Here is a 26,583-nt window from a genome sequence, read left to right on the forward strand (position 1 = left end):
CTACCTAATCTTATCACTGCACTGAACACTGGGAATTCCTTTAACATTCTTTTGAGTAAAGAATTTATTTTTTCGTAGGTTCAAAATTTGTTTAAAAATATTTATTTACTTATGTGCTTGTTTTTATTGTTTATTATGACAATGTCTACCAGTTATAAGCATTGGTGAAAAATATTAGGAGATACTAGTTCCCCAAATTGTTTACTAAAAACAGCAATACAGTGTCAGAAAATATATCATGTTTCTTATGGAGAAAACACTTATGTAAGTGAACATTAACAAAACTTTCCTAAATAAAGTCACTATTGAGAATTTAAAGAACATATTAATTAAATGACATTTTTTTCATAAGTTGAAGAAAGAGTAATCTTAAAAATAGTGTTGACAAAACAGTCTCACTAGGTTAATTCAGTAAAACTATTTGAAATGTACAGATTTAAGCTCTGAGTAAACTTCTCTCCTAGGGGGATATTCCGTCTGCTGATTTACAAGGGAGATAAACTATGTACAGAAAATTACTTTTTACATATGAAAACCAGAATGTATCATCAATACATTTTATTAAGCACCAGCTAGACACTTGGAGTGACAGTGAAATTCAGAGTTTAAAAATGGTGAGATAATTATCACAAGTCACTTAGAACTAATTCTGTCTTTCACAATTTTGAGCGAATGTGTTGACCAGATTTTCAAAACAATACAGTCTCTGCTCTAGAAGACCTCTATTTAAAAGCATATGGACAGGGACACCTGAGTGGCTCAGCAGTTGAGCATCTGCCCCTGGCTCAGGGCGTGATCCTGGACCAGGATTGAGTCCCACGTCAGGCTCCCTGCATGGAACCCACTTCTCCCTCTGCCTATGTCTCTGCCTCTCTCTCTCTCTCTGTCTCTCATGAATAAATAAATAAAATCTTTAATAATAAAAAAAAGCATATAGACAAGTTGGCAAATTGAATTTAAATAAAATATTTTTTAAAAACTAAAAAAATAAACTAAAAAAATACAAGCATATAGACAAATCTATTGAAAGAGGCTCTGAGGGAAGAGAAGTGGAAGAAGAAAAGCTTATGCTAGAGAAGAAAATGCTGTCAAGGGTTCTCACTAGCTTTTACTATGCTCTTCCTTGCAGTGCCCAGCTGCCATCAGAGGCCACACCAATTAATAACTACACAATGGGGCCTCGTTGGTGGCTGGATCCCTCATTTCTTTTCTCTCCTTTATTTTATAAATACCTTTCACACTTCATCCATACAATACATACAGTCTTTCGTGCTCTCCTTTTTTGAATTTCTAATGCTTGTTGTATTTATACTTACCATCCCAATTAGAGTTTGTAAAATACGATACTACTCACTGAGGGAAAGGATGTATAACTCACTGGTTGAGTATCTTAGTATTTATTACTGGTTTTATAAAAATATTCAGTATATACTGGTTTTAGTTTATTTCTATTCAAGAGATAATAAAAAGCCTACACTGAAATATAATGGTATTTGCTAAAATGTGAAAAAAGATACATCTTAAACATGAAAATAGAAATTGATTAGAACAAACTGAAATTTTATTGTAACCGCTATTATTGCCTTCACAATGGAACTGTTTTAGATATGATATATTTCTAATATCAAGTCTACTTTCACCTATTTTCTTATATCAAAAGTATGTGCCACACTTTCCTGAACTCGGAAAACAGTAATGACTTGCAAATTATATTTGTTTCATATACCATGTAGAAAAAAAATGAAGAATAGGAATTAATGGTTATAGCAAGTCTAGAGAAAAGCCTGTTAACATTTCCTAAATGAAATGTATTCTTTTAAAAAGCTTTTTAACAAATAACGTTTAAAGTATGTTAAAGATAATAGGGCCCTTGGGAACTGATAGGGATAGGTAGTAGAATATGGAATCTTGAAATTCCAAATTGTATTTAGCAAAGCCAATTGCAGTTTTACCCAGCTCATAAATCATTAATGACTAAAATGTTATTCTTAGTTCAGGTCTGGGGGGCTTATGGCTTTATTGTGATGACCTATAGTGCTGGATTTGTAGTCCTTAGTATTCAGGCATAGCAATTGTTTGCATTGAAAAAAATATAAAATTTGCATTCCCAGAAAAATAATTTTATTTTTCATGTTACTTCCAGTTTCTTCAGTGTGACAATTATGCTTATCAATATTGTTAGATTATCTAATGCATAAGGAAAGTTATTATTTTTTTTGAAGATAATTATTGAGTCCTTTTTTAAAAAAATTATTTATGATAGTCACACAGAGAGAGAGAGAGAGAGAGAGAGGAGAGAGAGGGGGGCAGAGACACAGGCAGAGGGAGAAGCAGGCTCCATGCACCGGGAGCCCAACGTGGGATTCGATCCCGGGTCTCCAGGATCACACCCTGGGCCAAAGGCAGGCGCTAAACCGCTGCACCACCCAGGGATCCCTAATTATTGAGTCCTAAATGAGTATAGTAGAATGACCATATATGCACACATGCGTGCACACACCCCCCCAACATTAGGATGCCTTGGATCTGACAGATCTGATAGATCTGAGACAGATATGACTTTCCAAGGTGTATAACATCTCCATCTTTAAAGATGAGTTAGAAGACTAAGAAAGTAAATTAATTTTGGTTATCTCATGCTCTATCAACTTTGTTAGCTTAAAAACGCATTCTTTTTCCAAATTTAAAAATATTTTTATGTACTTACATTTCTGTTGGAAGGATAGATTGGACTATGCTGGCCTGCAGTCTCTGCAGTCTTGCTTTTCTGTTTCTTCCTCTAAGAAATGACTCTAATGGTCTAGGTAGCATGATACTGCTGTCTTTCAGCATTTAGAAAAATCTGTGAGGTTTATTCGTAGTTCTCAAATTGGTCATAGTCACAAAAATTCTTATGGAAATTTGAGCTTGTACAAGGTTTTGTTTTCTTTGCCATATTTGCTTACATACTAATAAGATCAAGCTAACAAATGAAGGAGTCTGTTTTATGTGTATAAACTAAAATTAATTGTGAGCCTTGGCCTTTGTAAATCATAGCTGAAAACACAATGGAAGACTATAATGAATATGCTTGTTACTGTTAGATAAGCATGACAAACAATGAAAAGAGATTTCAGCACTCATCAGTGGGTATTTTGATGAATATCAAAGACTGATAACAACCTAAGGAATTAAAAATCACTTGGCAAAGCTTAAGGAAGACCAGTCTATGCATCTATAATCTCTACAAAGGGATGTTTGTATCCCTTTACTTTTTGAATTACTTTTCTACCCTAGCTTTTATCTATTTGAAAAAGATTTCTGACTTTTTTTTTTCCTGCCTAAAGCTGTTGGTAATTTTTATGAAAGAGTTTTGAAATGCTAACTAGACAAGCAGATTGATGGCTGTGCCACTGGCTGAAATTGAGATAGACATTCTCTAGCTACAGTTGGTTTTGTTTTTCTGGTTATATCCTAAATTCCCCAGTTTGAATAAACAATCTTCCCACTTACATTTCAAATTCAGTTTATTTTATTCGTAATACATAGTTAAAATTTTTCAAAAAGATTTTAGAATAATCACACTATTTTTGGAGCAGTGGTCAGCAAACTTTTTCAGTTAGGAGTCAGATAGCAAATACTTTAGACTTGTGAGCCATAATGGCCTCTGTCCCATCTACTCAGTTCTGCTGTTGGAGCATGAAAGCAGCCAGACAATATACAAATGGGTGTGGTTCTGTAATGAAATTTTATCTACAAAAATAGGTGGCAAGCCAGATTTGGCTTCTGGGCTATTGAGTTAGTCAACCTCTGTATGGCACACAACCCATACTCCTCCCCGCAAAATGCCCATTTCCTAATCTCCAGTACCTGTTGTGTTATATGTCAAAACGGACTTTGCAGATGTGATTAAGGGTAAGGACATTGAGATGGGGGAAAATATCATGTATTATCTGGGTAGGTCCAGTTTAATCACCTGAACCATTAAAAGTGAACAAGTTTTCCCTATGGCTGTAGTCAAAAATACAACATAATGAAGATTCAAGTACTATTGCTAATTTTGACAGTGGAGGAAGAAGGCCTCAAGCCAAGGGGTGTAGTATAGGCAGCCCCTAAAAGCTGAAAACAACCCATGCTTGCCAACCAGGAAGGAAATGTGGTCCTCAGTCCTGCAACTGCAAGGAACTGCTTTTTGCTGAAACTTGAATGAGCCTGAATATGGATTGATCCTTAGATTCTCCATAAAGCAGTGCAATCTTGCCGATACTTTGATTTCAGCCTTGTGAATCTCTTGAACAGAGGTCCAGCTGAGCTCACAAGACTTCTGACCTACAGAAACTGTGAGATAATAAATTTATGTTGTTCTTTGCTGCTATTTATGGTAATTTGTTACAGCAGCAGTAGAAAACTAATAACACTGCATTGGAACATTGCGAAATTAATTTTAGATTATGAAGATAATATATATGTAAACATTAATAGTGCCATTTTGAATCAGATATAATACAAAAATGATGCATTATTCAATAAGAATTAATTAGCAACTAGAGATTAAATTTTGTCCTGCTGATTATCATACCAGCACTTTAGGAACCTGATTAAAAGAGATACCAGACAGTGAGAATAGCGTTGTGAAGTGGTGGTGGGATGTGAGAGAAAATCAGAGGATGCTACAGGACAGCACCACCTAGGCGGCCACAGGAAGGGTCTTGTGCAGCCAGGTGCTGAACATCTGAGGCAACTCTGGCATTTGTACATATGTTGTGCTTTTGAAGCGATTTAGTAAAACTTCTCTGCTGGCAGATGATAGACTGGAACAGTGCAAAACAACACTGTCAGTCTTGCCTCTTCTACAATCCCATAAAAGTATTGGTAAGATACATTATAATATCCTCTTGGCTGTAAAAGGAAAAGACTTAAGCTTTATGTTTTATCTATATGAAATCTAGTTATTTAACTATTTTTAAATTAAAGTTATTTGCCACTCCAACTCAGGAAATATTTGGAGTAATTTATGCCCCTAGGAAATAACCCATGTGCTTATTGGGAGGTGCATCAGACTCCTGTGCAGATTGCATCATTGGAAATTATGTAATCATATAATCATATATGACCAAGACACTCTAAGACACTTGCATGCAGGCAATGATTTTCTCTGAAGAACACACATACAAACAATTCCTGATGGTGGTTCTACTTTTTATTGTTTCCCATATGTCAAATAGGCAGTATTCATTGGGAAATAATGTACATCCCGGTTAGTGATATATCTCAGAAATTAGAGCGGCAGGCTATTATCATATACACAAAAATCATATCATCTGGATAATGAGGGCTAGTAAGTAACCACATAGCAGAAGCTGAATTAAATATAAGCTGTTTCTTTATGTTCCAATTAAGTAGCTGCCAACTCCTCAAGAAAAGCTATGCAACATGGATGCAACTCATCCTGGTAAAACAATAGTCTGCATTTCTCGCTTCAGTGGTCTTTAGATTAGTCTGCCTTAGTTAAAGCCAGCTCATTCTTTTCCTTATTGACTGGTTCTCAATGTGATGCTTTCTGCAGAACCCTCATAAATCTATCCAAAAGTCCCTTTATCTCCATTCTCCTATTAAGTAAAAGCATAGTATTACAGTTTTAATGATGCTCTTTAGACTTCAGGATGTCAGCTACCCTTTCAAGAAGAAGAAGGAGAAGGAGGAGAAAGAGAGTGTTAGAATGAGATTTAGTTCTTTTAAATATCATTTAAAAATATGAAAATATGGCACAGTACTTATGATAACCTTGAAAAAGGATTTGGAGAACATTCAACAGACCATTTTCTGTTGTTGAGTTTTATACACCTTTTTCAACTGCATCATATGCTTGGGTGGTATATTACGCTTTCAGGAACTATGAAGCTGTTTATATGTTAAAAGAAGTACTTAAACTTACCAGCTTTTAGTGACCTTTCATAGATTTGACTATGGAAAAATTTACATCCATCAAGATCTTACCTCCCATAGCATGCATTCCTTAGACTTTTTTAAATGTGTCTTTTCTTAAGTAGTATTAAAATTACACACAAGATATAAAATAGTCTTATGGGTCAGGTCAATCATTTTGGAAATGTTCTCAAGGAATTCCCAAAATCTATTTGTGCAGCTATATAACAACTACAACTAAGCTTTGGTGGGGAAAGAAAAGGAACATATGCTTAGCAAAACCCAGGTACTTTTAACGCAATGCCTTTGTGTCTAAAATTTTGAAAATTAAAGAGAGACAGTGAAGTGTCTGTTGAACAATCATTCTTCCATCTACATTCAAGAAGTCAGTGTACAATGCACTAGAAGATGTGATAGAGAGAGTCATCCTGGAACATCTGAGTCAGAAAATTGGAAATGTTGATACGATTCTGATGAAGTCACTGCCCTTCTTCATGCCCTTAGATGCTTTGTCTATTTGCTTGCTTTGCCTCTATAGACAGGAGGATATATTGTTTTAAGAGGACTCCGAAAGGTACAAGAAAGTTAAGACGTTTCTAGATTTGGAAGTTACTGTGTCACATGAACACTAAGCATGTGAAAGTTTGAAGAAACACAGGGTAAATAAACCATATAATTTTTGTTGCATGTGTCTTGAGCAGTGCTTTTTCAAATTTGATGTGGCTAGAAATTATGTTGGGTGGAGGCAGTAATAATAAAATGCATGTTCCTAGGTATAGTCCCAATCTCAAAATTTGTGGAGCCAAGGACTCTACATTTTTAATAAGCACCCCAGTTGATTTTAGAGTAGGTCCAGAGAAAATACTTGGAAAACCATAAGATAGCAAGAGTGTTATGGCATGTGGATTGAATTCATTCAGAACTGAAAATCACCAAAGAAAAATTAGAGAAGTTTGATCTTTATTCATCTTTATTGTGACTTTACTCTTATTTTTTTCTGTGATGAACTTCCTTCAGATCTCTGCTCAAATATCATCTTACAGGTGAAGGCTTCCCAGTATATAAGATTGCAATTCATTCATTTCCCAGTCTTTCCTGTCATTGTCATTTACTTCTCATAGCACAGATTACCATCCAGCATATTATATATTTATGTGTTTATGTCTCTCTCCCTGCCCTCTTCACTAGAATTAAGTCTATGAAGCAAGAATTTTGTTTTGTTCAATGCTGCATCCTTGGTGATTCAAATGGTACCTGGAATGTAATAGGTGTTTACTAAGTGATTGTAATTTACTATAGGGAGATATAGACTTGTTGTTTGTTTGGTTTTTTGCTTGCTTGTTTTACCAAAAACGTGTTTTTCAAGAATAGAGTATCCTTTCCAAAAGTTTTCAAGTCGATGCTGTTTTAATATTTTAAGTGTCAACGATATTGACAGCTTTGTAAATGAATTTTCTTAAGCACACTTGTCCCATTTGGCTGAGAATTGTTTGTTTCCTTAGTTTAATGCATTTCTTAAATCTGCTGCTATAGGCTAGTGCACAGCTTGCCTATTTTCCTCTTGCTCATGTCATTATGGTTTGTTACTCTCTGTTGTGCTCACCATTTCCTGTTATTGATTTCCTGTAAATTCCTCATAACACGTCTTGTAGCACAGTGCGTTTGAGAAAAGTATCTAAAAATTATAACAAATATTTTACAAGTGGTTTTGCAGCAGAACCTTTTTTAGCCAGTTTTTTTTTCTTGTTTAGAGTTCATTCATCATTGATATTTGCTTCATGTTTCCCATTGCTCATTCTTTTTCCTTAAGCAACTAGTCTATCTAGATACTAAGATTCCTCTAATTTGTTTATTCTGTTTATTTTCCTAATCTTCAAATGTTTAAATAGTTGACCTCAGTTCACAGACCTATATGTTGGTAACTAGACATGAATGCTCGCAGAGGGGTGTCTGTCCTGTAGTTTCCAGAATGTAAAGTGAAACACAAGATTGAGTGGTGCATTTTGGAACCTATAATAATTGTCACATGGATGCTTCTTAAAATTTCACAAGGACAAGAAGAGAAGTATGGAATAAGATCCAAGTGATGAGGGATGAAGAAGGTAGAAGATAAAATTAAAGTTAACAATGGCATGGATTAAAAGTAGAATAAGCATTCCTCACCTCTATACTTTTATATAGTTCCTTTAAGGAATTAAAAAAGAAAGAGATACCCAAACAATTAAGGCCATGTTATATTTCTTTTCTAATGCTATTTTTTGTTGTAACCTGTTATGAACTCTAAATATGAAATATTAATCCTATATTGGTTTATAAACAGATTTAACTTTAACTCATACATTACTAAAAGAGGTGAACTGGATTCAGAAAACTATTATCTCTGGTTCTTCACCCATAATTAGTTTCTATATTCATGAAATTTATATTCCCATACCCTTATTGTGAGATTTCAAAGAAAATTTATTTTCTATAAAGTGTTTTGAGCTCTTTTGAACAAGTACCCTGATAGAATATAGCATAGCTTTATGATACAACATTGTAGTTATACTAAGGCTTTCTTAGAAAGTCACAGATTGAAATGAAAATTTCAACAAAACCAGATAGAATCTCATAGGACAGAGGAAGAAAACTATTTTAAAAAGAAGGAAAAAAAAAAAAAGGGAAAAGAAAACAAGTTGAAGCACCATTCCCTTCTATGACCCTCTGTAGATCTATCCCTCCTATAGAACCACATTAAGACCTACTTAATTCATGAAACTTGATCTAACATGAGCCATAATGCTCCTTATTTCTCCATTAAACAGTATATTATGACTAGTGACACTTATAAAAATATGTCTCCTTATTGTTATATAAATATTCCACATGTGTGTTCCTCATCAACTTCTATAGGATTTTTACCTTTTTCAGGGAAAGGAGAGCTTTTATGCTCTAAGACCATAGTTTATAGGTATGAGCATTTGACAAGAAGTAACATACCTTGGATATGTGGTCTTTGAGGGATTTTTGGTAATGCAGTTAAAATCTTGGAATTAGTCAAATGTCCTCATTAAAATTAAAATTAAAAATAAAATTGGGTTGGATTTCACAAATTTTAAAATCACTATTTTTAATCTTTATTTCTGGTGAAATTCTAGAATGGACCCAGCAAACAGCATTTAGAAAGACAACACTGCACAAAGAACCTGCCTAGCCTTTTAAAGAGGTTGTTTTGCCAGATATACCTCAGTGATTATCTACTTAAAGACAAGACTGAGGGTGGGTGCTGGAGGTCACAGAGGGAGCATGTCCACTTATGGAACAGAGCCAGTAGCTTGTTTCAGGATTATAACTTTTATCTGCCTTGGCCTATTCATCATTTTTATTAGTGACTTGATAGGATGAGAACATATTTACTATGTTTGTTTCTTAATCCTGTAATGATTTTAAAAGTTTTGAGTCAATAGTGAATGTATGGGTTGTCAAAATCAAAATTCAGCAAGTGGTCTCCTAGGACACTTCAATGTGTAAGTAATCAAGCTAAGGAAGATCTGATAGCTTGCATCATTAGGAATATGGCACTTAAAGGGGAGGAGCAATAGGACCACTTTGTTCTGCACAGGTAGGATACACATGGATGGTTTCCCTAAACATACTTTAGAAGTGTGTGCTCCGGGAAATAAGTGATGTGGAGAATGAGAGAACTTAAAACCAACAGAGCATGTTTAATAGAGAAGAGGACTCTTCAGGGGTAGAATAGTGTTTGTAGATATCTAAAGATATCATGTAAAGGAAGAGTTATGAGGCTAGTTTCAAAAGGGCCAAATAAGGCCCAATGAATGTGACAAACAGAAAGAAAACACTTTCAACAATTAGTATCTTTAAAACAGAAAGCACTTCCCAAGATAATGAAAACCTCATCGTATCATCCTGAGGGTCAGGATGGCCACTCATACATATGTAATTATTGAACTGAATAAAAATTTGGCACAATTTTTACATAGCTTCATTAGATGTGATTCCATATAAGAAAATCTGTTAAGAAGATATTGCAAGCCATGACATATAAACTTGTCAAATCCCTATGTTATGCACCTGAAACTAATGTAACATTGTGAACAATTGAAATAAACAACAAACAAACCAACAAACAAAAAAACACTTTGCTGTGGTGTAGATGTGGTCACATCTGCATTTTCTCTAGTTGATTTCAGAAGAATAATATGGTGTTCAAGAAATAACAACAGCTCTACTGGGATTTTACCATTTTTACATTTTAAGCTTATAGGAATGAAATTATTAGACTTTGCATTTCTTTCCAAATTCAAAAGAATATCCCATTTTATGCTTCCATCTCCATCTTCACTCAGTAGGTATAATTATTATCATTAAGAAGACATACAAAAGGGTTATGAAATAGTGGATCTGGTTTAATTAGTTCATGCTAATTGTGAAGTACACACCAAGAAGGCAGCCATGAATGACTTGCTAGGGAGAGGGGCACATTGGGGCAGAGGAGCTTGCATATCAGGTACAAATTTGTACTTAAAATCCCTTTTGGGCAGCCCCGGTGGCTTAGAGGTTTAGTGATGCCTTCAGCCCAGGGCGTGATCCTGGAGACCCAGGATCAGTCCCATGTCGGGCTCCCTGCATGGAGCCTGCCTTTCCCTCTGCCTGTCTCTCTCTTTCTGTCTCTCTCTCTCTCTGTCTCTCTCTCTCTCTCTCTCTAATAAATAAATAAAATCTTTAAAAAAAATCCCTTTCAATGACATTTATATTGTCCATACTTTAAGGGAAAACCAACTCAGAGAATGCTGTGAGGTGCATCGATTTTAATTTCATTCGTTGTCATTATTGAATAAAATATTCCTTTTTTAAAAAAATACAACTATACATAATAAATCCATTTTTAGGAAAAAAAAGTGGCTATTTCAAGCCAACACTCTGGAAATAGACAGTAAATGCAACTATCTCTTGCCCCCAGGAAGGTGACCAACTGAAGGTTGATGAGGGTGGCAGTGGTGATGTTTGTACCTGTGCATAATATAGAATGTTTATCTGTGATTTAAATTTTGTAGATATTTTGGTATTCTGAAAAGAAATAATCCAGCAATTAATGTTTTATAGATTAAAAACTGAAATAGAAATTATCAGATGTTGGACCTTGTGCTATAAAAAAGGTTCACTTTCACTTTTCAAAAAAAAAAACCCTAAATATAGGTTGTAATGTTTATAATAAATGTATTGTCTTTATGACTAGAATTTCATAAAATGCATCACCAAATCTATGAAAAAGGACATACGAAATTTTTATGCAAAAAAATAGTATCACACTGCAAGATAAGAAATCTGCCATTCTGTTTGGATTTCGCATAAAACTTCCATTTTTGTTGTATGTATTCAAGAGACATTTATTCTTTCTCTGCTTATTTTTAGGGTACTTTGAATCCCTATTGTGTGTTATGGGATGACTCAAAAACGTAAGTGACAGATGTTTTCTTATATTACTTTGGGTTAAATATTCAAAGCACATTAAGTTATTTCAGCTGCCTGATAGTCAACAAGAATATGATAAGTTAGTGGGATGTGAGTTACACTTAGAAAACATTCTCCTTTTTGAATCTTCAGAACAGGATGATGAATGTGTTTGTGTGTGATGATGCCATCAGATTATGTCCCAAGATAGGATTGCATTACCTAATATGTAAGGCACATTGCAATGCAAATTCCATCAGGATTTTTTAAAAGCTCTAATATTTTAAAATCATAGAAGCTCAAATGCTATTTCAACATTTTGCCCTAGTCATTCAGCTCGGCATTGCAGAATAAAATAGCAATCTCCATGGTCATTTAGCCAATACATTACTTGCATGACCTTGAATCTATTATCAGAGTAATGCGCTATTCATATGGCCCTTCCAAATTGTTTTGTCATAAAAACATTAAGTAACATTTAATTTTCTTATTCATGTATTTTATGAATTCATGAAGACAATAGAAAACAATTGCAATAAATAAGGATTAATAATTCTTCAATGCATTCCTTTGTATAAGTAATTGCAATATATCTTCTCAAAACTACTCTCATTGGTAATACTATGAGATTTTAAGAAAGATCTCACAGAGCAGAAAAACCCTGATTAAGTGCTAGACTCTTATACTTTAAATACTCATGTACATTTATTTCCAGATTATACAGCCTTGTTTTGTGTGGAGGGGAGATAAATATTAATCATCCCAAAGGCTAATAGTGCCATGTGGATGCTGTAAGATAGAGTACCACGTTGTTGAGTTCTAGGTATTCTGTGATTCCCCAGTGTTCTTAACCCTAAATCTGATCTACAGCTGAGGTTTTATTGTGTCACTTACCTCTCACCAGTAGTTACTGGAGAGTCTAAACGAAGGACATAACTAGAATTCTAGGTAAAGAACAAACCTACTGTCAGTATGGTTTCCTAGGGTACTGATAGATTTTACATTACAGTATTTATTTGGATGATGAATCAGTGATATTGGGCATATTATTTGCTATAGATCCTGATATTCTAAGGATCCTTTTTTTCCAAGGAACTTTAGTGCCATAAGGAAAATCCTAACTTGCCCTCGTGATAACATGAGCTGGATGCCCTCACTGATGTCATTATTTTTTCTTTTTTAAATATAATACAGAAATCCAGAGTTGTAAAATTTCTGCAAGCTTTATTCTTTACCAATAGCCAGAGAAGACTCTAGTAGTATATTCTGAGCCCCTGTTTAATATGTTGTATAGCCAAGGGAAGAATGCAATGCTACAAAAATCTAATTAAATATTTTCTATTTAAGAAAAATATACCATCTTAAATTCCTGATTATAGCTACTTGAATATCTTCATGAATAATAACCAACTTGTATTTAGTTTTATTATGTTTTTAGTGGTGGAATGTGCTTCAAACAGAGGAAGTCTTAGTTATTCCTAAGGACCTTTGGAACTGTTAAAGGAATACTATGAGAAGAAACAGCATTCCCCTATTGTGTTACTCTTGGTCACAATAGGTCCCCCTATTGTGTGACTCTTGGTTTCCTTTTACAGAATGTCTAAGGTTTTAAGTTCATAAAGATATGAGGTTTGAGGTCAGCACTAATTTGGGGAATCAATCATACTCTTTTCCAACATCTGCTAAAACATCATTCCCATCCATGACAAAAAAACAAACAAACAAAACCCCCATGTCTTGCCTTTATAAAATTCAACTTTTAAGTTGACCTTAAAGAAAACTATTCAGTCAGCAGTGTGGTTAGCTGCCTTTCAAAGTAGATTACCTGAAGAGATCAGTGTAGTTCATGTTTCCTTGATGTACCTGAAAAGTAATCAAAACTGACAGAACTTCTGTCCCATCACACCTTTTACCAGAGTGTTTTATCATTAAATTGTTTTCTGTGTGAGTTTTAAACAATGAAGGTTAAAACAACTTTGTTTTCCTCACATCAGTTTTATTTTGATCATGCTTATCTGATCATGCTTATCTGTATACATAATAGCTTTACCAATGCAATCATTTCAACTTTGAGATAAGTGCTCTAAGTATAGGTAGTAGTGGAGATATGGCTTCTACTTTTTATAAGGAAAAGAGTTGACTTAAATGATTTTTTCAAGATTGAAGTTATAGAGTTGAAATTAGAAGTTGTTTTAAAATTTTAGTTTATGTTATCAGATTGTCTTACCTTTTTCATTGAGGCATAAATGATATATAACATATTTGTCTTAGGTGTACAACACATTCATCTGATATTTGTATATATTGCAAAATGATCACCACAATAAGTCTAGTTAACATCCATCACCACACAGTTACATTTTCTTTCTTGCGATGAGAACTTCAATGATTTACTCTCTTAACAACATTCAAATATGCAACAGTGTTATTAACCATCGTTATCATGCTCTAAGTTATACCGCCATGACTTGTTTATTGTATAACTGGAAGTTTCTAGCTTTTGACCTCCTTCACTCATCTTGCCCACTACTCCCTTCTGGCAATATTCAATTGCCTTTAATTTTTTAAATTAATTTTTAATAACAAAATGAATACCCAAGTATCTTTTACTTATAAAATTTTAAAACATAACTACTGAGGCAAAAGTCCCCATTAATCATCACCACCTTGATTATCTACAGCCACTCATCTCCCCAAGATCACTTCTAGCTATAATTTATTATGTATAATTTCAGGCATCCAGTTATGCATTGACATATGTATGCAGCCTTAGAAATTAATACTATTTTTACATAGGTACTATGATACAGTATGTAACACTGGCATCTTCAGTTTTTAATTCTATAATATATTGTGGAAATTTTAAAACTTTACTACGTATGTTATGGTTTTTTGTATGAGCTTCATTTTATAGGTATATCATAATTGATTTAGTATTCTTAATATTGATGGTATTGAGGAAATTTTCAATTTATTTTATTAAATTAACTGTACTTCTGTGTACCTCTTTGTACATTCTGTCTTGAGGTTGTCTCTGACCATCTAGTTCAAAGTGGATGGTCTGTTGTTCCCTTTATACCAGCCTATTTTATATTCTTCACATTATTTATTTCTTATTTATTTTTGTTTGCTTTTATCTGTCTCCCCCACTAGGAAGTAAGTGCCATGAGAGTGATATTTTATCTTTCTTATTCGCCACTGCACTCTTAATGCCTAGAACATACACACATAGTATATATTCAATAAGTACTTCAACTGGTTAGTTTTGCACAAGCATAAATATTTGAATAGTTCTCAGGTACTGTTTCTCTTTAAGAATTATTTCCATTTATGTTTTATCTTATTAGTTCTAGCAACAATGAGACCTAACATTGGAAGTTTGAAGGGAGAATGCTTCAGCTTGGTACAATACTGAGGTCCATTATAAACAATCAATTTTATTTCTAATGATAATCTATTACTGTGATAATCCCAAACAAAGACATTTTTTATTTCACTCTGATTGGGTACAATAGTTTCAGAAAATTTCAAAATATATTTTTATCTCACTTTGGCTAGCTAATTAACAGGATGCAGAAGATGTTTCATTATGGATGACCCATGAAATAAATTGAAAGTACTTTCTCACTTCAGAAATAGGCTATTTTGGCTAGGAGAAGTGTTTTTTTTTCCTTTTTTTAATGTTTAAACATTTTCTGGGCAGCCCAGGTGGCTCAGCAGTTTAGAGCTGCCTTCAGCCCAGGGCATGATCCTGGAGACCCAGGATCGAATCCCACGTCAGGCTCTCTGCATGGAGCCTGCTTCTCCCTCTGCCTGTGTCTCTGCCTCTCTCTCTCTCTCTCTGTGTGTGTGTGCTCTCATGAATAAATAAATAAAATCTTAAATAAATAAATAAATAAATAAATAAATAAATAGATAGATAAATAGATAAATAAATAACATTTTCTTTAATATAGCTTACAAAGTTATCATTTGGGTAATAATTTGTGCCTTCTTTGGGATACTTTAAATTTGTATTTTGAGTATCATGTGTGATGACTACATTCCCTAGAAAATCCATAATCCTTTGTTTTAATTAACCTGTGGTCTTTCTCCATGGGTCTTAGTAGCACCATCTGATGCTATCAGGTCTGTGAAAGATCATGTTTGTTTTCAGAAAATGTTTCAGAGTGTCAATCATGTGAATTTCAATTATGATTTCTTAACTATTGCTAAACAGTTTTACCAATCCATTTATAACTTATGTGCCTCCCTTGTGGTTGAAAACAAAAACTTCTAATGGGCTTTCCATTTTTCTACACTGCTAACTGATTTGTTGCAGTTGGGAGTAACAATTGTCACATTTTTTATTGAGACTGATACTGGCTTGTTTTATTTCAAAGTTAAGTAATTGAATTGATTTCTTTTCTTTTCTTCTATTATCCTTATTTTTTCATCAGCAGGACTTTTCCCTCTCTTTTGTCTTCTATATTGGAAGTCACCATTTCATTTACCTGACAATATGATTCCTAAAAATATAAAACTAACACTCTGGCTTCATGCCATCACTTTAGAGGGGTCGCCATCATTTTCTTTGCTCTTCAGGTGATTGACATACTCATGCCATTATGAAGACATGATGTCATAACTGTCAGACATACACTTAAAGAAAGATCTGTTAGCTTTTAGAAGTTCGACACAAGTATACATTGTTACCTAATGTTACACAAGCATTGTTATCATTAGGTAGCCAAACGTTCCCCTCCAAGTGATAACCAAATGGTAAAGCTCTTTCATAAGGCCCTATTCACAATGTATCAGACTTGGCAAACTGATATGGACAGAACTTAATATTCTTATGATTATTATAAAGAAGCAAAAGAACAAGGGAGAGATCTTGTTGGAAACTTAATTTATACAGTAGTTGAGAAAGAAAACAGAAAAAGAACAGATATGCAAAATAGTAATACAATGGATGCCCCTATTGTTTTAGAGGAAGCATTCTTTCCAGACCTCTACCTAACTGAAATATTTTCTTGAACGACAATGAGTCTGTGTTCATTATCTTCAACATACATATATCCACGATTCCAGTGGATGTGTTTCTAGAATTTCTTAGTGATTTAATTAACCAGACATAAGATTTGAAAACTATTTATCTTCTAGAAGTGTTATTACTTTTATTGCATAGATTACTCAGTATAAAATATGTTAGGGGCCCCTCAGTGGCTTAGTTGGTTAAGAGTCAGACTCTTGGTCTCAGCTCAGACTCATGATCTCAGGGTCCTTAGATTGAGCTGAGGTGGGGGGCTCAGCGCTCAGAATGGAGTCTGCTTGAGGTCCTCTCCCTCTGCCCCACCTTAGCTTGTGTGTGCGTGCATGTGCACATACTCTCTCTCTCTCTCAAGTAAATTAGTCTTTAAAATATGTTAAACTTTAACTGAGTACATCATGGTAGTCAATACGTTGGAAATAAACTACATGATTATATTACAAGAATGGTGTTCAGTCTTCCAAATTAACGTTATTATGTGTAACTTTTGATATGTTGAGTATATGTCCTAGGTATCAGCATGTTTATTTATTCTTGATAGTCTCTTAAATAATGTTAGCCCTTCTGTAGTGAGAGTGGTAAGAAATAACCATTTCTGACTGGTATTTAATATAATTTTATCTTTGTTGGTATATTCAGAGCCCATATGGATCCAATTACAGATGCAATTAAGATGTCAGGATTCTATGGAATTACTCATTATCCATTCAGGTTCAGTGATCAATTCTCAAATTGTATAAAACTATGCTATTATGCTTTATTTCCTTTCATTATACTCACACTAACAGAAATGAGAATATTCAACTTTTATGGTATCAAAATACTAGTCCTTGTAAAGTAAAATTTACCTAATCTCCAATAATTTAAATATTGTATCTTGGTCAGAAATAATCACACCCAAATTCATAACAGTTATTTGTTTTCAGATTTATCATTGATAAAATGTTGCTTTTGTTTGGAAAACAACCGTGTTCTTTTAAAAGTATTATAAAATCAATAAAAAAATAATAATTTGAGAAAATAGCAATACAATATAATAAATGGAGCTTTCTTTATTCTTGTTTTTTTGTCTTAGTACATTACCTTTGAAGTTTTGTGATATCCACAATTGTGTATTTCTTCATAAATCCATTGTAATTCAAAATGACTTGTTTCAGCTTCCTTCAGAAAAAAATTTTCTTTTTCATCCTTTAAAAAGTTTTCAGTTTTCTTGCAGCACCTTGGTGGCTCAGTTGGTTGAGTGTCTGATTCTTGGTTTCAGCTCAGGTCATGATCTCAAGGTCCTGGGATTGAGGCCTGTGTTGGACTCCATGCTCAGCTGGGAGATGGCTTAAGATTCTCCTGTCCCATTCCCTCTTCTCTTCCTCCCTGAATACTCTGTCTCTTTCTTTTTTTTTTTTTTTTTTTTTTTTTTTTTTAATTTTTTTTTTTTTTTTTTTTTTATTTATGATAGTCACAGAGAGAGAGAGAGGCAGAGACACAGGCAGAGGGAGAAGCAGGCTCCATGCACCGGGAGCCCGACGTGGGATTCGATCCCGGGTCTCCAGGATCGCGCCCTGGGCCAAAGGCAGGCGCCAAACCGCTGCGCCACCCAGGGATCCCACTCTGTCTCTTTCATCTCTCTCTCTCTCTCAAGTAAATAAGTCTTTCCAAAATAATAAAACAAAGAATTTAAATGCTCTTTAGAATGTTTTGATTTCATCATAGATTTTATGGTATTTAATTTAGTTTTCCTAAATGTATATTTTTGTCTTTGTTAGTGTATAAATTATCCTTTTTTAAAAAAGATTTTATTTGTTTATTTGAAAGAGAGACAAAGATAACAAGAGAGAGCTCAAGCAGAGAGAAGAGGGAGAAGCAGGCTCCCCACTGAGCAGGAAGCCCAATGCAGGGCTCATTCACAGGACTCTAGGAACATGACCTGAGCCAAAGGTAGATCTTTAACTGACTGAGCCACCCAGGGGCTCCTAAATTATCCCTTTTTAACTAATAAAGTCTATATATGTACCTCTAATATTGTTACCAACTCATTATGCCCATTAGTCTGAGCAGTAAAATTCAAGAAACATTGCATTATGCCTTCCACAAAGTATTCTGAGGGCTAATATTGGAGAAAATTGTCCTCACGTGTTTTTTTTATTGTAATCAATGCCTTGATCCTCTAAAGTAGAGGTTAGGAAACTAAAGCCTACAGACTGTGAGACAAATGCAGACTGATACCTGTTTTTATAGTAAAGTTTTATTGGAATATAGTAACATCTATTTGTTTACATAGTGTTTGTGGCTGCTTTTGTCCTACAATCATTGTATTGAGTCACTGCAACAAAAACCATATGGCCCACATATTTTACAATATTTATTATGTGGTTTTGTCTGAAAAATTGTTAATGCCTACCCAAAACAATGTTTTCCAGCATTTTGCTTGTCTTGGCATATGTAAAAAATAATTTAAAAGCACATTGGGGTAAATGAATGAAAATGTTCACAAGCAGAAAAAGGGTAGGTTGCCCCAAGGGTAGAGAAAACCATTATCTCTATTAATTATGAAAAATTCTCAGTAATTATTTTTACAAATATAGACTCACCTATAATCTGTCTTATCTTCATTTAGAACTCTAAAGAATGTTACTTCCTACTCTCCTGGTATCATAAACTCTCTTCCATATTTTCTGTTTTTTTTTTCTTCTCAGCTATATATTTTGGAAATTAATTTTTAACCTTCAGTATTTCTCTCCATTTTTTTTCTAATCTGTCATTTAATTATTTGTAGAATTTTTATTTTAAGTTGTCATTTTTTTCATTTCTAGAGTCCATTTGATACATATTTTTTAAATCTTTTAGATTACTTTTTGGAGTATCCTAGTTTATGCAGGTATTTTCAAAGTTCTGTTTTATTTATTTTAACTTAATAAACACCATTGTCTTATTACCTGTGGTTAATAATTCCTATATTTAAAATTTCTGTGGGTCTGTTTTTGCTCTTTGTTTCTTTTAATTCTCATTCAGGATATAGTATCTTATATCCTAGTATACTAGGTTAAGTCATGCTTATTGTCCTAAAAATATTATCTGTGAGGATTCTTTGGTGCCTTGGATAAAGGTATGTCCTTCCAAAGACAGTTTGTATTTGCCTCTTCTGACTCCTTGGTGATACTACTACCTCAGATCCCTGAAACTAAATTCAGTCTAGAGGTCACCCAGATTGATGATATATTTCAGCAATTCTAGCAGTATTCAAATGGGAGAACTAAACTGGAAAAAAAAAAACCAAAACTCTTATTGCTAAAAATAGGACATCTAAATCAATATCTTCTTACACCTATAATATCTGAACAGCTCACCGCTATAGCATATCTGTTGAGAAGCATTGCTGTACCATACTTTATGTCTCTGCCTTTGATAACCCTTATGTTTTCTGCCTTATGTTATAGCAATTTGACATTCCTTTCTAGTCCCAAATACCTGGGCAACTGGCAGTGTGTCACATTTATCTTTGTAAATTCTGCTGTGCTTACCAATGAGATTCGCAAATAGTTAGAACCCCATAAATTCATTGATTCACATAACAATTTTTTTCTAGAGAACCTATTATTTTCTCTTCTATTCAAGGTGCCTGGCACATATATTAGTGAACAGAGAAAAATACTTAAGTTATAGAGCTTAGATGGAGGAGGAGTGCAGGGAGGGTCCAAGAACATAAATAGACTAGGTAAGTAAATTATATGTGTGTTAGAAGGTAAAAATTTCATGGAGGGGCAGTTGATCAAAATAGAAGGGAAAATGCCATGCAATTCAATTGATTTATTTGTACTCCTTTGATTAACTTATCCAAAGACGCCACTACTCATTTATACGTTATTTGGTTAACAAGTGTCCAAAATGTGGAAGGTGTCACTTCAGTATTCATCTCTGTTTTTTCATGTTTGACCAGATGCTTTCTTTCAGTTCCTGCCTGTCTTGGAAGCTCTTTATCTCTCCTTCCATTTTGAATGAGAGCCTTGCTGGATAAAGTATTCTTGTTTGCATGTTCTTCTCATTTAGGACCCTGAATATATCCTGCCAGCCCTTTCTGGCCTGCCAGGTCTCTGTGGAGAGGTCTGCTGTTACCCTAATACTCCTCCCCATAAAAGTCAGGGATTTCTTGTCTCTTGCTGCTTTAAGGATCTTCTCTTTATCTTTGGAATTTGCAAGCTTAACTATTAGATGTCGAGGTGTTGAACGGTTTTTATTGATTTTAGGGAGGGATCTCTCTATTTCCTGGATCTGAATGCCTGTTTCCCTTCCCAGATTAGGAAAGTTTTCAGCTATGATTTGTTCAAATACATATTCTGGCCCTCTGTCCCTTTCGGCGCCCTCGGGAACCCCAATTAAACGTAAGTTTTTCTTCTCAAGAATGTCGTTTATTTCCCTTAATCTATCTTCATGGTTTTTTAATTGTCTGTCTCTTTTTTTCCACAGTTTCCCTCTTTGCCATCAACTTGTCTTCTATGTCACTCACTCCTTCTTCCACCTCGTTAACCCTCGTTGTTAGGACTTCTAGTTTGGATAGCATCTCATTCAATTGATTTTTAATTTCTGCCTGATTGGATCTAACTAAATTCTGCAGTCATGAAGTCACTTGAGTCCTTTATGCTTTTTTCTAGAGCCACCAGTAGCTGTATAATAGTGCTTCTGAATTGGCTTTCTGACATTGAATTGTAATCCAGATTTTGTAACTCTTGATAGAAGCGCGAACTCTTCTCACTGTAGCATTCCAGCTGTTCTCTCTTTAAATCTCAGGCCAAATTCGTAGATTTTCAGGATGTTTTGAAGGTTATCTAGGTAATTTGGTGGGGACAGGTGATTTGGGGACCCTACTCTTCTGCCATCTTGCCCCTCTCTCCGACCAGATGCTTTCTCGTGCTACCTAACTGTTATATTTGGTGGTAGAAGTCTCTTCCTATTCCAGTTAGTTTTCCAAGTGTTTGGCCTTCCACATTCATCTGATATATTCTGTTCTGTGTGTGGTCTAAAATGTCTGTCCCTTTGGCACCAAAGTAGTCATTATCTTAACTATCCAATTAGGTTGTATAATGCTCACAGAAATGCTAGACATGAACTTTGAAACTTAAATATTTTCTGAAACTGAAACAGCTAAAAATTCTAGCCTAAAGATGTTCATATTATATAAAGGGAAAAGGTTTTTTTAAAATCAAAAAGCCATGTCCGTTTATAAAACAAACAAACAACAACAACAAAACCCTAAAGGGGCAGTCCATTCTTTAATATTAATTTTCTACAAGCTCTTAGAATTCAGAAAGAAAAACTCCGTGGCCTTATTCATAGATATTTCTAAATCCAAAATTTTACCAATGATATTTAGGTTTATAATTTTCTACAGGTAATTATTTACCAGATAAATAATACTCTGGAAAGTCCACAGATTTTGGAGGGATATTATGTACAATATTCCTCTTCATAGTTCAATGAAAATACTATAAGAATTAAGGGCTTTCAATTTGTCAGCAAGGTTGCCTACTTATTTCAGGATATTAAACTGAAAATTAGCTTCGACTTTTTAATCAGTAGTACAAAAAAATGTGATAATAAAATTAACTCCAACATTTCTAATGAATCTAAAATTGACATTTCTTAAAAGACAAAATGGGCATGTGATGGTCATAAAGATCAACAAAAAAACCTGCTCCAATAAACTTGGCCCAGTGACTAAAATATGGCAGATATTTAAAAAAAAACATCAATAGGGGCGCCTGAGTGGCTCAGTCAGTTAAGTGACAGACTCTTGATTTTTGGCTCAGGTCATGATTTCAGGGTGGTAAGATGGAGCCCAGTGTTCAGCTCTGTGCTCAACCCAGATTCTGCTAGAGATTTTTCTCTCTCTCTTTTTCCCTCCACCCCTCCCCCCAAATAAATAAACTTTAAAGAAAATTTAAAACATCAATAAGTGCTTTGGAACATGGGTGGATTGTCTGATTAATTGGCTGATTAGTAGGAGATTCTTTTCTTTTTTTTAGAGAGAGAGTGTGAGGTAGCATGCACATGTGCAAGCTGGGGGAGGGGCAGAGGGAGAGGGAGAGAATTCTCAAGCAAATTTAAAGCTTGAGAGAGCTGGAAGCCAGAGAGCCCATCATGGGGCTCAATCCCAGGACCTTGAGGTTGTGACCTGAGCCAAAATCAAGAGTCAGATGCTTAACTGACTGAGCCATCCCGGTGCCCCTCTTTGTGGGAGATTCTAAGAGGGAAGGATAGCTATTCACATTCCCTTGCCTGAATAATGGCCTCATGTATCTGGAAAAGTAATTTTTTTTGTATTAAAAGGGGATTTAAATACATATAAATAATAATTCTTTGTGACAGTAAAGCATTATCATAAATTAATTAGCAAGAATTTTCCACTTAAACACATTAAATAATGGTGCTTCCTATAATCAATGGTATCTTAAGATTCTGTGATGTGCCAGGAGTATTATCCTGAATATCTGACAGTCTTTAATTTATTCTCATAGAAAACTTGGTGGAAGAGTAATTTTTCAAGGTGTCAAATACCTTGAGAAAGATTATTAGTATGAAAAGGGGAAAAAATTAACCTGGACAAAATAAGGCCAAAAGCTGCTGCTCAAATTGCCAAAGAAAGCTCTCATCAGAATTTATGCATAATCGGCACCTTGCCCTTTTTCTCCTCCTCATCCTCATAAAGGCATTGAGGTTAGTTTTCAAAGTATTTAGTTAAACTAAATGTTTTAAAAATCAATAAAAGCAAAACTGGGAATTCGTCCAATATTTCTCACCAATTTATACTGTTCTTAGGGGCTTGGGATGATTCCAAGAGACCTTTTTGACAGGATTTTTAAAATTATGTTGTTAAAATATTAATGGATATAGTATTAATAGGAGCAACCTGGAGCTGGCTGGTAAGGATAGGCCCTTGTTGAACCTCTCTTAATTTGCTAATGTCTGTGGTTCTATTTCAGAAAAGATCCAGGCTTTGAATGGCTGAGGATACATATTAAATAATTTTAGAACTATACTTTTCAGTTCTTTGAATGACTCAGACTAAAAATTTCCCCTACTTATAGATAGTATAAACAACAGACTGGAAATTTTCCTTAATATTTAATTTTTTATCTCCTTTTTTATGCCTCAGAAATGCCCACTTACACCATAGTTAATAACTATTTACAGCTTTGGTGTTAGAGATATTCAACAGTTAAAGATAACTAATGTTGTCTTTCCTTAGACGCTGTTAACCAAGCAACTCACTATATATGTATTTGTAAATACCTTTTAAACTCCTAAACCCTTAATATTATTCCATTACCAAGTATATAAAATATAGATTTGAGGGAATTAATAAACTTGAGGTCAATGTGAAGAGAATTATTTCAAGGTTCAATAATAAATATGTAGGCAGTAGATTTAACTATGGAAGTCATTGAAGAAAAGCTATAGGATAAAAAAGGATTTAGTAGGGGTAATGATTTTAATTTGAAAATTAAACCTACTGCTTAATCATTTTATTAGCTTGATATAATGGACATAAGTAATTATACTTGAGAAGTATAAATCAAGTAACAAGTATAACCACTATATCTTACAAATTATATTTGGAGTCAAATTGAGTTCTTATTGCAGATGACATTATTTTGCAAAGATTGAAAACAAGAGAAGTTACTTTAAAAAACATATAAATATGGTCTATAAAAAAATAAAAAAGTTGGACATCTGCACTAAAAATGATATCTTCAATATAAAACTAAAATTCTATATTACCAATACATAACATACAGAAGATTAGCTATCCTCTCTATTTCCTACAAGCAGTTACTTTAGTATGTACTGGTATTGTTCTGTGACTGCTTTTTAGTGCTATTTGTAGAGTTGGACTTTGGCAAGAATTGAGCAAGTTTCATTGCGCTGAATTTTCAGCAGGAGCATAAGCTGATGGAGAGAGGGAGGAGGAAAATGGGAATATCATTGAAGAAACTTCCTATAGAGTGTTTTTAAAATCATCCTGAGGATCACAGTGGCAGCTACCCAGGAGTGGCAATGTGTGGATGCCTAAGTGCTTAAAATATACATTTGACTAAGTAAATTCTAAAATTTTATTAACCCAGCAAGACCCCTCCTCCACCCAAAAAGACTGCTCTGTTCTGCAAGGAATACTTTGCTTAAAGTCTGAACTATTTTCTTAGAAACATAGTTGTAATGACGTGCCATGTCATCTCAGAATTCAATTCAATAAAAGTACTACTTACCAAAATCTATACCCTGTAAGCTTTTCTGGGAATCATACACATATGGATCCTTTACAGTTTATAACTTGAGCCTAGACTAAAATTGAAGCTAGAGAAAAGGCCTAGACTACTGTCATATGTGCTACTTACAAGAGGAATCTCATTTATTTTCTTAAATTTTTGTCAACTTAAGTCTCAGAACAAGATAGCTGCGATTTAGGGGGTAGAAAGTTTGCCATCCACCTCTCCTATGATAGAAACATGTGGAAGATAGAGTATCTGCTTATTCAAACAGCTTTGCCTACTGAACTGATGCTGGGAAGTTAGAAGAAATTATGCAAAAGGTATAGATAGAGGAAACTGGAAAATAACTTAGAGACAACTAGCTTGTGCTGTAGCTAAAAGAAATGTAACACTTCTGTTTGAAATGACCTCAGACCATCCATGAGTCTGTGTCACAGATGAGCAGCTATCCTATGAGTAGTCACTGTGACTAAAAGACATTTATGACTCTCAGCTCAATGTAGGTCCTATGTTGATAGGTTTTCTCAACCTGATCTGAGTGATAGATCACAAGTTGCTGAAATGTAAGATCCTCTTCAAAAACTAAGGAAAGGAAAATATATATTCTGCAGTTTCAGGCAAAACTTAATAGATTGTATTAGATGTCATTGGTTTTCTCAGGGAGACTCTCCTCATCCCTGGATTTCTGTGAATCCCCTTGCTAGGCTGACTACCATTTCTGTTTTCCCAGCACCTAGAACAGTTTCTGGAGCAATGTAGGTATTTAATAAGTACTTACTGGATTAAAATTGACACAAGTGTTTCATTTTATAATAAATTTGCATAGGTTATTTCTTGTCTATATATATGTTTTATAAAAATGCTAAGTTTTATAGATATATAGAAAGGTAAATTGCTGTTTTAAAGTTGATAGGTCATTTAGCACAATATATATACCATACAACAAACTTGTGTGTTCCTGAAAGTTAAAAATGTTCTTATTCTTTTTTTTTCCTTCGAAAGAGAAGTCAGTTCTTTTTGCCACAGAAAATATAAAATGATTCAGTATTCATGGGAGGAATTTATAATTAAAGCTCTTATTTTCACACTGCCTTTCAAAACACCTACGCCACCCAGAATAATAATGTGCTAAGCTGCAGTGGCTGCAAAGCATTTCAATAAAAGAAGGAAATTATTTTCGTAATTGCTGATAAGTTCTTAATATGTTCTACTAAAGAGTAAATCAACCACAGTTGGTGAAAGAAGTGATTCTTATATGTTGATATTACAGGTTTAGAAAAGGAGGCTTACAGTAGTTGTCTTGAAATGCTAGGGAGTGATAATTTCATTTTAAGGAGATAAAGGGTTAATTAGTGGGAATTCTTTGAAGCACTAAAGAGCAAGTATTATATTGCTTTCTGATATTGAAAATGCTCAGTAAAGTCATTTACATAGTTCTATTATTGAAAGTAGACAATAGTATTTTTTTATTAAATAGTGTTATAGGATGTCAGCAGGACAGAAATCATTTCAAACTGTAATTAAACTTGTCAAAAACTATTAACACAAGTTATTTATTGAGAATTATCCTGACACAGGTATAATCATTAACTTTATAAAGGTATACTATTTCATGTTTTTTTCCTGATATATGTCAATTAGATAGTCAGTGATTATATATTAAAAGGAATATTTGCTGAATGAATAAACAAATGAATGAACATTTACATCATTTCTTTTCCTGAGCTAGTCTCCCTCTTGCAGGTACTTCATCCTCTTACTTCTGTTTCATGGGTATGTTCCAGGCTGAGATAGTGTTGCTTCTAAAGCACACTCTCCCCACCATGTGGCAGCGTCCCTCAACCTTGGCATTGTAGGATGTTTGGCAGGATCACTGGCCTCTGCCCACTGGATAGCAGTTGCACTCCACTCCGATTAGCTTTGGCAAACAAAGAT

The 26,583-nt window shown here is 34.2% G+C and overlaps 1 protein-coding gene across 4 annotated transcripts in view; it reads left to right on the forward strand.

Moving 5' to 3' along the window:
- The window catches only part of ADGRB3 (adhesion G protein-coupled receptor B3), a 711,230-nt gene that overhangs the window by 411,380 nt on the left and 273,267 nt on the right, over positions 1-26,583 (forward strand). For all 4 annotated transcript variants that reach the window (XM_038554438.1, XM_038554440.1, XM_038554441.1 and 1 more), the window contains one exon: positions 11,320-11,363. In XM_038554438.1, the coding sequence (XP_038410366.1) occupies positions 11,320-11,363 (44 nt within the window). The remainder of the gene's footprint in view (positions 1-11,319; positions 11,364-26,583) is intronic.

This window comes from Canis lupus, chromosome 12, assembly GCF_011100685.1.
Source record: "Canis lupus familiaris isolate Mischka breed German Shepherd chromosome 12, alternate assembly UU_Cfam_GSD_1.0, whole genome shotgun sequence".
Taxonomy (NCBI): Eukaryota; Metazoa; Chordata; class Mammalia; order Carnivora; family Canidae; genus Canis; species Canis lupus.